General features: G+C 45.9%; 1 protein-coding gene across 3 annotated transcripts in view; it reads left to right on the top strand.

Annotated features, from left to right (window-relative positions):
- LOC135187063 (vesicle-associated membrane protein 2-like) overlaps positions 1-12,401 on the top strand; it is an 83,316-nt gene that overhangs the window by 44,660 nt on the left and 26,255 nt on the right. For all 3 annotated transcript variants that reach the window (XM_064165427.1, XM_064165428.1, XM_064165429.1), the window contains exon 2: positions 10,611-10,725. In XM_064165427.1, the coding sequence (XP_064021497.1) occupies positions 10,611-10,725 (115 nt within the window). The remainder of the gene's footprint in view (positions 1-10,610; positions 10,726-12,401) is intronic.

Here is a 12,401-nt window from a genome sequence, read left to right as displayed (position 1 = left end):
CTTTTGGAAGTGCTGTTGTGGAAAACACAAACACCTATAGCAGTGTGTCAGAGCTCAGATTTGGTTGGTCTGCTCTGAGGCAACACCATTCCTAAATGCAGTTTAAGTAGCAGACTGAGCTCTTCTAAGTGGATCAGGTAGGTTAGGGTTATAATGGGGACTTTGCAGTTGGTTGCCTGCTTCATTAGTTCCATCTCTTTTGCTAAACCTTTCTTTTGTCCAGTTAAATGTGAAGATAAGACTGGTCAGTTAGCATCTAAAAGATGTAGTAGAAATAGTTTGTACATGCAGATGCTTTATTAGGTAGGTGACTGCCTACCACTAACACCTTAGGCAGTTGGCTTCTATTGTATAGTTCTGGGGTTTTAATCTGTGATCTTCTTCACAGAGAGAGTGATTTGCCATTGGAATGGGCTGCCCAGGGAGGTGGTGGAGGCACCGGCCCTGGAGGTCTTCAAGAAAAGACTCAATGAGGCACTTAGTGCCATGGTCTGGTTGACTGGCTAGGGCTGGAGGATAGGTTGGACTGGATGCTCTCGGAGGTCTCTTCCAACCTGGTTGATTCTATGGATTCTATGATCATGAAATGCGTGCACTAATACCTTGAGTCACTGTGGTGGAGGGCATGTAGGCCTCAAAAGAGGCTTATTTATGCCTATGCCTTGCCTGGACATGTTTTTCTGCCAGGACCCCTGGTTGTAAACAGGTTGTGTAAGCCCCCACACACCCAGCTCGTGTCTCCCTGGGGTAAGGCCATGTGATCCCCATATTTGGGAAAGTCCAGGCAAGAGCTTCTGCCTATTATGGTAAGGTTTGGCTGACTGCCAACCTGATTGGTCGTTCTAGTGGCCAAAGGGACCATTAATCTCGGCCCACATTCAACAAATAGGGGTGCACAGGTAAACAAAGTGCTCTGACCCCTGCATAGCTCAGCCACTCAGATGCCAGCACAGCTTGGACGCTGAGCTGCTCAGACGCTACCTTGCTAGCTCAGCTGCTCAGACCCCGGCTCGGACGCCATTGCTCACACTCGGAGCCTCACTCGCAGCTCACCTGCCTGCGTACCTTTCTTGCAGAGCTCATTTAAGCCTGTCTATAATATTTATATGAGGAGCCTGTAGTCTCCAGCCAGCTGTGCACATCTGTACGCCACTGTGTTATCAGGACCAGATCCTGTATTACCTTTACCCACGGAGCAAAGACTCCCAGCAGCCACACACATCCTGCATGCCTGCTGCCTATCATTGCCTGGTAAGTGCCACTGCTGCTGAGATAACCAGGGAGCAGACTCTGGATTGTCTGCACACTCACATGGCCTGCTAGCCGTGAAGGACCATGTCAGAGACAGCACGATATTCTCCTCCGGTACCTGAGATCCTGCCAGCTAGAATTCCTGGACTCCTGGACAGGACATCTGGAGGAAGCCATCAGCACCAAAGGCAGAGATTGCATCTCGCCAGGAGAACAAGGTCAGGGACCACCATTTCCCCACAAACTGGGAAGATTCATCTTTTCCCCTCAAGCTGGGAGGATTCCAGCCTCAGAGTCCACAGGCAGAGACCCTGGAGAATTGGACATTCATATAGGCTGTGACGTGGCCCTGGAGGGTGATTAATAATTAATAAGAGTTGTGAGTAAAAGCTTTAATACCTCTGTAAATATCTGTTGCCTCTGCCTTAGAGCAGAATCAGTTTCAGCCCACTCTGCTGGACAAACAGCGTACAGACCCCAAACGGCATTAAGCCGTGGGGAAAACTCCTCTCTCTGTTTCTAGTTTGAATATTTGCTGGTTATTAATAAGTCCCTGTATATAATTTATCCTAGAATGTTTTCATCACCATGTATCGAATATTAATATGAATATACAGTGGTTGGGGGTGGCAGAGTCCAGAATATTGAGGTTAATAAATCTATATTTTTATATAAAATTATCTCACCCCAATTAATTTCTCCCCTCTGCCAAATCCCCTCCGCGACAGTCACCTAAATGTTAATCGTCCCTCAAGCAAATCCACAGGCGGCTCTGCAAAGCGTGGTCAGTGCTGAACACATGGATCCATAGCCCTGCGCTTTATCTTAAGCCACAGCCTTTGCAAAAGACAACAGCAAGGGGAAAGGAGAATAACAACAGCAAGAACAAAATCTCTAGTGTTGATATTTCAGAGAAGGAATTCTGCCTCCTGTTACTGCTCTGACTAACAGGAACCCTGCCTGAGTCACTGCAGCGGATTGTTGCGAGGACTACAGTTTAGGGAACTGATGGAAATGATGCGACTCTTTCTGGCAAGTTCTCATGTTTGTCACAGAAATCACTTGGCTGAACTAATTGGATTGATGCAAAATTCAGGTGCTTTGAGCCTTGTAAGCTATACTCATTTGGCTTAAAGAGAAGGTACTGGAGGAGATAAGTCAGTCAATCATTACTAGCATAACAAATGATAACCAAATTAAAGATGATGTCCCAAGGTTCCTGTTTCCCTCTGTATGCATATACAGCACACCAGATGGTCAGTGCACTCGTAATGCACTGGTGGGAATATTTAATTCAATGTGTTCCCAAGACATTAAATGTAGAGTATTATTCTTTGGCTGTGATTAGAGTAAATATTTTGTAATAAGGGAGGGTCCTCATAGAGTATTGCTGGTAGTACATGAAAACCACATTTGGGAACAAAAATGTGTTGAAAGCTCAATTTTCCTTACAAAAGCAAGATATCTGAAATGCTAATTTCTTTTATATATGGGGCTTTTTTTTCTACCATGAAGTCACCATTGCTCATTACTACCCAATTGTTACACATAGCATGAGAAATCATTTCCAAAGAGATAGTCACAGAGTGGAATGAGTCTAAGAAAAGCCTGGATGAGGTACTTAGTGCCATGGTCTAGTTGACTGGATAGGGCTGGGTGCTAGGTTGGACTGGATGATCTTGGAGGCCTCTTCCAACCTGGTTGATTCTATGATTCTATGAATCTAAGCTGAAGTCTGCAGTCATTTAATTGGAAATAGTCCCAGTTTTGCTGAAAGTCTCCGATTAACGCTGAAAAGCACAGTTAAGGACATCTCTGCCAAAGCAGGGATGGTTCCCTTTGCTCTTGTTGGGAGCTCCCTCTGTGAAATCTCAGAGGAGAGAAAACATCTTCCTACAGTCTAAAAATCCCTCCACCCCCAAGTGCACACATTTCCTTTAGTCCAGCAGTGATGACTTACACCTTCACTCTGACCAGTTGTATAATGTTGTGACTTTCTTTACCCCCATAAAGCAGATGGGTGTTTTTCCCTCTGAAAGTGAGATTAATCAAATGAAAATGAAAACAAGACTAAACTTAGCCTATTATTACAGGCTGGTTAATAACAGAAGGGAGGAAGGCCAGCTAGAAATCTGAACTACATGCAATTAGTGGGCAGCTGACCTGAAAGGCAAATCATTTTACCGAATGCATCTAGCTCAGAAATGGTCATGCTTACTAGCCAGGGCGGTTTTTGGAAGAGTCTGCACCTTACAGGCAGAGAACATAGACTCATAGGATGACTTAGGTTGGAAGGGACTGTAAAGATCATCAAGTTCCAACTTCCCTGCCATGGTCAGAGATACCTTCCTCTCAAAGCCTCATCCAACCCGGCCTTGAACACAACCTCCCTGGGAAACTTGCTCCAGTGTCTCACCTCCCTCAGTGTAAAGAATTTCTTTCTAATGTCTAAGATCAAGTTTAAATCCATTAGACTGAGAACCTAATTCCAAAGAACACTTAAGTTTATGGGGGTGTTAAAAGTAAGTTATCTCTTCTCTGAACCTCACCTGAGAGAATCAGTGTGCAGCTTGGGCAGAGTGACAGGACACAGTCATCTCTGTATTCTCAAACAGCAGTGTGGCTATCCACACAGCTACAGCTGAGCTGGTACCCTTAAGCTCACCAGTCTGGAAGGTCCAGAACTTTAAGGAACTTAGGTATGAAACTCTTCAGGAGATGGCATGTAAACAGGCTAACACAGTCTGCCCTCTTCAGTTAGACTGCTGTGCTAGTTTGAGCCTAGCTAGAATGCTTAGGTGAGAAGAACTAGACTACAGGCTGTGGAAGGAAATCAAGGCTGATGTCTACCTCACTCATAGGCTTGCTGAGATGTATAAAACCAAAAATCCAAACATAGATAAGGGAGTCTCAGTTCTTCTGCTGGGGAACTGATTGAGCTGCTGTGCTGGCTTGAAGCAGGCTAGAATGTTTTGGTGAGAAAAACTAGATCATAGGCTGTAAAAGGAAAACAATTGTGATGTCTCCTTCCCTCACAGTCTCGCTGAGAGGTGTGGGAACAAGAAAGGTAAACACTAGATAACACTCTCACCGTTTTGTCTTCACTCTCTGGCTGGGCTCTGGCTGAGCTACATCTCCCTAACCTCATCTGCCACTCACCTTTGCTTCTTAACCTCTTGGCTGAACCTCCATTCTTCCTTAGGACTGGGGTAAGGTTGAGAGGGGCAGGGGGAAGGTGCAGGGGTGGTTGGGAGCCCCTCCTGGGGACTCAGGTTTTTGGGAGGGGAGTTGTGTTTCTGTATTGTTTTTACCTTGTATATTTTTGTATATTTCTGTATATATTGTAAATAACTGCTTGTACATTGTACTAGCTGTAAATAAATAGCTTCATTTATATTCCCAGAGCCAGCTGAGTCTAGCTGGGTATTTCTAAAGTGTAGGGGGGAGCTGGGGTACACCCAAACCACCACAGCTGCATTTCTCTCTAGCTTCTCTCTCTGCCATTTCTCTAACTAATCCACTTTGCTTCCTAACCCCCTGGCCAAACCTCCATTCTTCCTTGGGACTGGGGTAAGGTTGAGAGGGGTAGGGGGAAGGTGAAGGGGTGGTTGAGAGCCCCTCCTGGGGACTCAGGTTTCTGGGAGGGGAGTTGTTGTATATTTCTGTAGATAACTGTATACACTGTAAATATCTGCTTGTATATTGAGCTAAGCTGTAAATATAAACTTCATTCAATTTCCAGAGCTGGCTGGGTCTAGTCTGGGTGATTTAAAAAAGGAGGGGGGGAGGGGGGCAGGTAACACCCAAGCCATTGTGGGAGAATTTTCTTGCTAACAGGACATGAGCTGGTAAGCAATAAGCAAACCTGTGCTGCGAAGTGTCCTTGAGTCCATCTCGGACTGAGGATACCAGGCAGCGGGTGGCACCCCCCACACGCAGCTGCATGGCAGAGCCTGCCAGCTGCAGGGGATAGACTCTACAGGTTGTTGCTGTAATGTTGACCTATTTGTACCTTACACAGAACCCTGGACCAGGCTGTACTTTCCACATGTACCAATCTCAAACGAAGTTAGGCACGCCTCTTCCAAGTAGCGTATAAGCCACGGTATCGCCTCAGTGAAGCCTCCTGTGCTGTCTGCAGCCAGCTGATACCGAGTTGACTTGTCCATACCCCGATCCCGCCTCCGCTGGCCTCCCGTGGCCACAAACCATCACAGCTACATTTTATTAGGCCTGTGTCAAATTGCATATAGCAAACCAATGAAGAGAGCTTTTGTGCCAGTGTTAGCTAAACTGACCTACTGCAGAACTGAAATCCCGTGGGGTGCAATCTGGTTCACAGAAACCCGGGGACCAGCAAACACCTCTGGAAAGCCAGGAGACTCCAAGTATTCCCAGAAAAAGCCCCCTTTGCAAATGAGTAGTGGAATTTTTGTTTTAGCTATGGAAATAGCAAAGCAAGTTCAAAACTAACAGCACACCCCCAGTTCCACAGAGCTTCTTGATTTCCTTAGAGATCTTCCTTGCCTCAAAGCTTTCAGATGCATCTAAATCCACAGATAAACACTCTCAGCACCAGGGACCACGTAAGAGAGCTTTGCTTCTGTGGTTCCTGTTAGGTCCAAATCTTCACTGACATCTGTAGTGGCTACCTACATGCAGCAGTCTGCACCTTTGCATTTGTAACTGATTTCCATACTTGTTTTACAAGAGCACAGAGCTATGGAACTGTTCTGATTTACTTTACAATTACATAGAGGGGGGGTGTTCTATTTTGTCTTGGTTTTGAATCCCTTTGTAACCACAAACTGTCAAACCCACTTAAGTAGTCAAGCCTAAATGGGTAGATGCCTTTTGAAGAGGTCCAAATGGAAGAACAGTGTCTTAAATGCACATAAGTTCGGTTACAACAGGAAAGATTTACTACATAAATATGGTCCCTGGACAGTAAAATAACATTAAAGGGGTTATGCATTTATACATTTTATCTGAATAAAATGGAAAGGGCTTGTAGGAAGAAAGATCAAACTGAGAATCATAAAAACCTTGCCTCCTTCATTTCACTTTTTCTAGGGGTGATTAGTCAGACCTGCTGCTGCCCTGGTGCGCTGTCACTGCCCCTTCCCCGGAGCTCTGGCTACAGCTGTCCCATATGCTTCCCACTCCTCGTGCTGGAACATCTGACTGTATGCTTCTCACTCTCTCAGTCTGAGGGGCAGAAAATAATTCCTGCCATTAGAAACTGGTTTCAAGTCTCCATTTGGATCTGGTAACTGAAGAAGAGAGGAGCAGAAGGATAGCAATAAGGAGGCCTGGGCTGCTTTGTCACAGGCTGTCTGTGCTACTGAGCAAGCCACTTTATCTCCCTGTACCTGTTTCCCAGACATGTGCAAGAATAACAGATTTTCCTTGGCTTATTGTGGTGCTGTTAGGATAAAGACTTTGAAGGGATTATGTCCTGTAGCTGGAGGCTTCAAAAGGCTCTTTGGATGGATAAAACAAGCTGCCAAAATCAGGTATCAGGTTCTAATGTAAAGTGTACCAGGCCACGGTGGTGGCCTGCCATCCTCCCAGTATTTACATTAAGCATCTCCCCTAGCCTAGCACAGAAAACATTCTCCTCTCTATCTCACATGTATGAACAAAAACGTGACCATGAGTCCATCAGCTCTGCAAAATGCTAGCTGCACAGTCACCCTTAGCATTCTTCCAGCCAGGGCTGAAATGGAAAAGGGTAACTCTGGGTATATTCAAATTTCTCTTAACTAGAGTTGTTAACTGTTAGAAGTAGTAAAGTACTTCCAAAATATCCAGCTGACATGAGTTATGATTTTGACCTACTAGTTTCAGGCTCAGCGAGTAACCAGAAGAACTGTCTGAGTAAGCTGACTCTGTGGATCCAGCTCAATAGAGATGTTTTGTAAACACCATTGAGAAAGGGAAAATTATACAAAGGGAGAGAGACAAGTTAGAAAAAGTAGCAGGGATCAGTACAGGATTCACTTGGACCAAATGCAGGTAATGAGAGGAGGGAAAGCAAATGTGGATGGAATCCCAGAAAGAAAACATCAACACAGATATGACAGATAAAATGAAATAGAAGCAAAACCATATTGCAGCAAGACACTAGGAAACAAAACAGCATAGCAATCTGAAAAAGTGTAGGGTAGCAAGACTCAGGAAAACACCCAACTTTGCTGCAGCTATCAGCAGGGGGAAAGAAATCTGTCTTGGTTCCACAGCTGTTTGTTTGCATGAAGAACGTCTTCACATGACAGACCAAAGTAACACAGCTGAGATTGCCTCTGGAACAGGCAACCAGCACCAGAACAAGGGGACACAGTCTCAAGCTGTGCCAGGGGAGGTCTAGGCTGGATATTAGGAGGAAGTTGTTGGCAGAGAGAGTGAGTGGCATTGGAATGGGCTGCCCAGGGGGTGGCGGAGGCACCATCCCTGGAGGTGTTGAAGCAAAGCCTGGATGTGGCACTTAGTGCCATGATCTGGTTGGTTGGCCAGGGCTGGGTGCTAGGTTGGGCTGGATGATCTTGGGGGTCCCTTCCAACCTGGTTGATTCTATGATTCTATGATATTACTGAATCTCCAGGGCAGTTCCCAAATGGTTCTTTTCAAGTGGCTGCATGCACACACAGATCCAGCACCTGCCTTCCATCAGTCACATTGCTCATGTGCTCACTGAAGCAGCCCCAGCCATGGAGGGGAGTAAGGATGTAACCAGTGCTATATAAAGAACAAGCTAACTTCAGAGGCTCCAAGCATGTGGTACAGCTGTGTGGAAATAAAGGTACTTGTCACTGGCTCAGTGCTCTGACACTGAAGAGAGGTTAGCAGCCCAGAATGTTTGCTTAAGATTTAGTTCTTTTTTTCAGCAACAATAATAGAGCTTTGTTCCCCCTTCAAAATTAATTTGCTGTGTTCTTGAGAGCGAGGATTCTCAGCATCAGCAGTAGCTTTTTTCCTTTCTTATAGAAAATTCAAGCAGTGCAGGAGTCTGATGGTTCAGGGCCCAGTGATGAAGCCTCACAGTCGTTTGTCACTGAAAAATCAGGCCAGGTCACGAGAAATTGGACTTTAAAGTTGTGATGCTTTGGGTATTTAAAAAAAAGCCTCTCTAAGATAGTGCTACTGTGTTGCACAAATTGAACTGAATAATGCTCCTGGGCAATTATAAGCTGGTTGATTCTGTGATGCTATGGCACAGCACAGAGGCAACAACAGAGCTATACAAAAGTAGGCAGGACTTGCAGCCTAGTGTTTGTGAACTAAGATATCCCAGAGAAGCTTGGTGCTTTCCAGTGCTGTAGGCCTTCAGTTATTTTCTTTACTAGAAAACCTGGGTTCAAAGACAAGCTCTTAATGAATGCCATCTGGGATTGGAACCATGTTAGCTCACAGAGGTACTGCCTTCTGCTGCTGCCCAGCCAGGATGCCTTCTACAGAGCTCAAACACTAGTAGGGTTGAGCCAGAAGCAATGGCACTCCTCTGTCCTGTACTGAAGTGCCTTGGCAGACAAGGAAGATAGATGATGCAGGCATCTTTGTGTCTGTTTTGTCTATTATGGATCTTACATGCAGCCTAATAACAAGAGAGGGACCATGGCTTGTTAACCTGCAACAGCTGCTGGTGGCATTAAAGGCATGTGCTCAAGGACTGGCTTCCTAGAGCCTGTCTGTGTGCTGTCCCCTCTGTCGTGAGTGCTGCTTCTCTGCTGGTTGTGGCAGCTCATTGCTCTGGCACAAGAGGATGTGAGTGAGGCAGCAGAGGAGTGCAGTTCTAGAAACAAAAGGTTTGGAAAGGGTAGCTCTGCACTGCAGGCAGCACCTAGCTCTGATTACTCTTGTATTAGATTTTATGTAATCAGTTAAGATGGGTATGTTAATTACAAACTTGCTGTACCTTAGCATAAAGATTACCATCTCTCTCTGGTAGCTGCAGCTACTCCTGCTGATCAGGGCAGCTGCAAAACCATCTATTTGTCCCATCCATCCCTCCCCCACACAATATAGTCAGATTTTAATCCTTAGTGGCGAGTGTAAACTCAGAATAAATCCTACTGGAATCCTACCCTACAGCACTTCCGTGGAGTAATTCTGTTGCAGATGGAAGCAGCATCTGGTCTTCTACATTTGTAATAGCAGTTGTGAACTCCTCAAAGGATGAGCAATAGGTGTATGGCTCAAGTTCTTTTCTTCAATGCTTGAAAATGCTGTTCTCACCCACAGATGAAAACCAAAGCACCCTGGGTGTGCAAATGACTGCTCCACCACTGTGAGTCTAAGAGTCTCAGCCCACAGGAGACACTGTCAAATTGAATTTTGCAGCTTAGGGCACTTTTGGGGAACTAGCCTCAGTGCCCCAGGCACTTTGACAGTGTATCAATGGGGCCATAATTCCAGCACCTTCAGAGCTCAGCAAGTAAAAGGGAATGATTCACAGAGCAGCACTCTTCTGGGTCTGTCACCGTAGGAAGAGATTGGTAATGCACGAGTGGGATCTGTGATGCTTTCCAGTTCACACGCTCAGGGATTTCCTCTGCAGCTTCAGGAAAGGTTTTGTTTCTCTGCAGGTAAAAGTGCCAAGGGTCCTTTGATAGGACAGGTGAGGTTTCACAGGTTGAAGTGAGGATGTGAAGAACACCTGACTGAGGTTGAGGGATCCTGTTCAGGCTGGCAAGGTGGCTTGTCTGCACAGACTTGTGCTCTGAGACAGACAGAATATGCTGCTGGATTTTAAGGGACTTGTGGTTTATAGCCAGCTGTGGAAAGTCAGTGTTGATGCTTAAGAAAAGAGCTGATGCACAGGAGATCAGGGCTCTGTTCACACCACTGATGCAAACATTTATCCAGGGTCTGTGGCAGACGTAAGCCTGGACAGCTGTTCTGGTGGGGCATTTGGTAAGCACTGGTGGGCTTGTTAAGTGTTACTGAATGCCTGAGATGACTAATCCCCTGCTGTGTGTAATTCCCACCCCCAATCCCTCCTCCGCTTATTTCTTCTCTCCTTTTGTTTCTCTTGGTTAGCTTCCAGCCAAACACCAAGGAGCACGGGAGGGTGCCACTGGCACACAGAGGAAGAAGGCAGTGTCACAGCCCTGGCTCCTGTAACATCGACAGCAAACACCTTGAGCAGAGTCTCTTTTCTCAGTGGGACATAAGTTCTGCCCTGCTAGTCAGACTTGTGATTGGTTTGGCCATGGCCTAATGTAGGGTGGATAATCTGAATTGCTTGCTGTTTAAAAAGGCAGCAAGAGAGGAGAAGAGTTTGACTTGTTCCAGAAAAGGGGTAGCAAACAAGTGAGGACAGGTTCAGTCACTTTTTCTGTTTTCTGCTTTTGATCCAGGTCTGCTCCAGCTCCTACACAAGGTCCCACCAGTGCTGGGTCTTCAGGGCCACCTCCTGCTGCCAACATATCAAGCAACAAACGGCTGCAGCAGACACAAGCCCGGGTGGATGAGGTGAGTGGCTCCAGGTGATTTGTTGATTACCAAAGGGATGATAATGTGGTTATTTCTTTTCCTGTAAGATGCTTCCCTCCCTAGTGACCCAGCACCTCCTGCTCATCCCAGGGCAGGGGATCTAGGAAATGGGGTTTACGAGAAGCAGTACAAGAGGCATTCTGGGTATGAGCATCCTTGCACCAGTAACACCTCTGCAGATGAAAGTGGCCACTGGTGCAATTCACTAATTCATCCCAGTGAGTCAGGTTAGGAGGAACTGTCAAAGTGGAATCATCCTTTTAGCACGTTCTTGTGTTCCTAAAGGTTAGATGCTGATCTCACAGGTTGTTCACAAAGAGAGGCTGTTGGCTTCTTATAGACAGATTCAAGCCAAGGCAATCATACAGCTGAGGCCTATGTTCATTATCCAGAGCTCAACTGATTAATCATCTCAATTTCTCCCCAGAGAAAGGCACTCACACATGGTGCCATATCAGCATCTTCAACATATCCTTGTTCCTTTTGTTGGACTAGGAGGACCAGGTTCCTGTTAGTGTGGATCCTTAGATTCCTGTAGCATACATATTACCCTGTCCCCTTGGCTGCAATGCCAGTGCCCATCTAACTGCTGCAACAATGGCAATAACTGAGCATATCACTGCTCATGGGGGTGGTCCCTGAGAACACCTGAAGTGCAGCAGTGGCTGTAGCATCTTGCCTGTGCAGATTTCTGTGCTGGATGTTAAGTGTAGGGGTTTGCTAAACTCCTACAAAGAATTCAGTAACTAATTCCTTACTGCCCGTGGGAAAGTGGCCAGGGCTCGAGTGAATCTTCAATGCCAAGTTAATAAAATGCATGCTAGGAAATAGCTGGTCATGTGCATAAGGGTATCTTCACAGAGAGAGTGATTTCCCATTGGAATGGGCTGCCCAGGTAGGTGGTGGAGGCACCGTCCCTGGGGGTCTTCAAGAAAAGCCTGTATGAGGCACTTAGTGCCGTGGTCTAGATGACTGGCTAGGGCTGGGTGCTAGGTTGGACTGGATGATCTTGGAGGTCTCTTCCAACCTGGTTGATTCTATGATTCTATGATTCTATATACAGCAGCTCCAGATATGCTTTAAAAAGAGTGGAGAAGACCTCAGAACATCCAATTTTAATTTATTTCTTAAGGCGAATGAAATACTCTTGTCCAAGAGAGCTTGTCCTTTGAGCACTTTTTCTTTGCTGAAGATCTGAAAGAGGGGCTTTCTGGCCTCCTCGCTGCTGGTGCTTGGAGCTGATCACAAGAACATCCTCTGGCTGCAGAAATGCTTGCAGAAATGCCTAAGATGAGTTCTCTCACTATCACTGATTTTGATATCGCAGTAACTTCATTGGTGGCAGTGGAGTGTCTCCTGCAGTCAGGAAATTAATGTTATGTTTCAGCTATTGTCTTGGGTCCAAACAGCAAAATAATCTTCTTCTCTTGAACATATTACACCATGGCACTGTAACTGCCTATGTGGGCTACAGCAACAGGATTTGTCCCTAAAACATGACAAATAACTGCCAGTCATGTTCTAAAATGAGTGATGGAGGTCAGACACATGGCTCTTCAGGGGGATCAATGGGGATGGCTCCAAGGAGGCCACTGAAGCCCTGTGTTTGCTTTAAGGTACTCTATATTCTGAGACTTTTTACTCTAGCCCATGGA

This window comes from Pogoniulus pusillus, chromosome 26 (genome assembly GCF_015220805.1).
Source record: "Pogoniulus pusillus isolate bPogPus1 chromosome 26, bPogPus1.pri, whole genome shotgun sequence".
In the NCBI taxonomy this organism is placed as follows: Eukaryota; Metazoa; Chordata; class Aves; order Piciformes; family Lybiidae; genus Pogoniulus; species Pogoniulus pusillus.
This window is presented reverse-complemented; position numbering and strand designations above follow the sequence as displayed.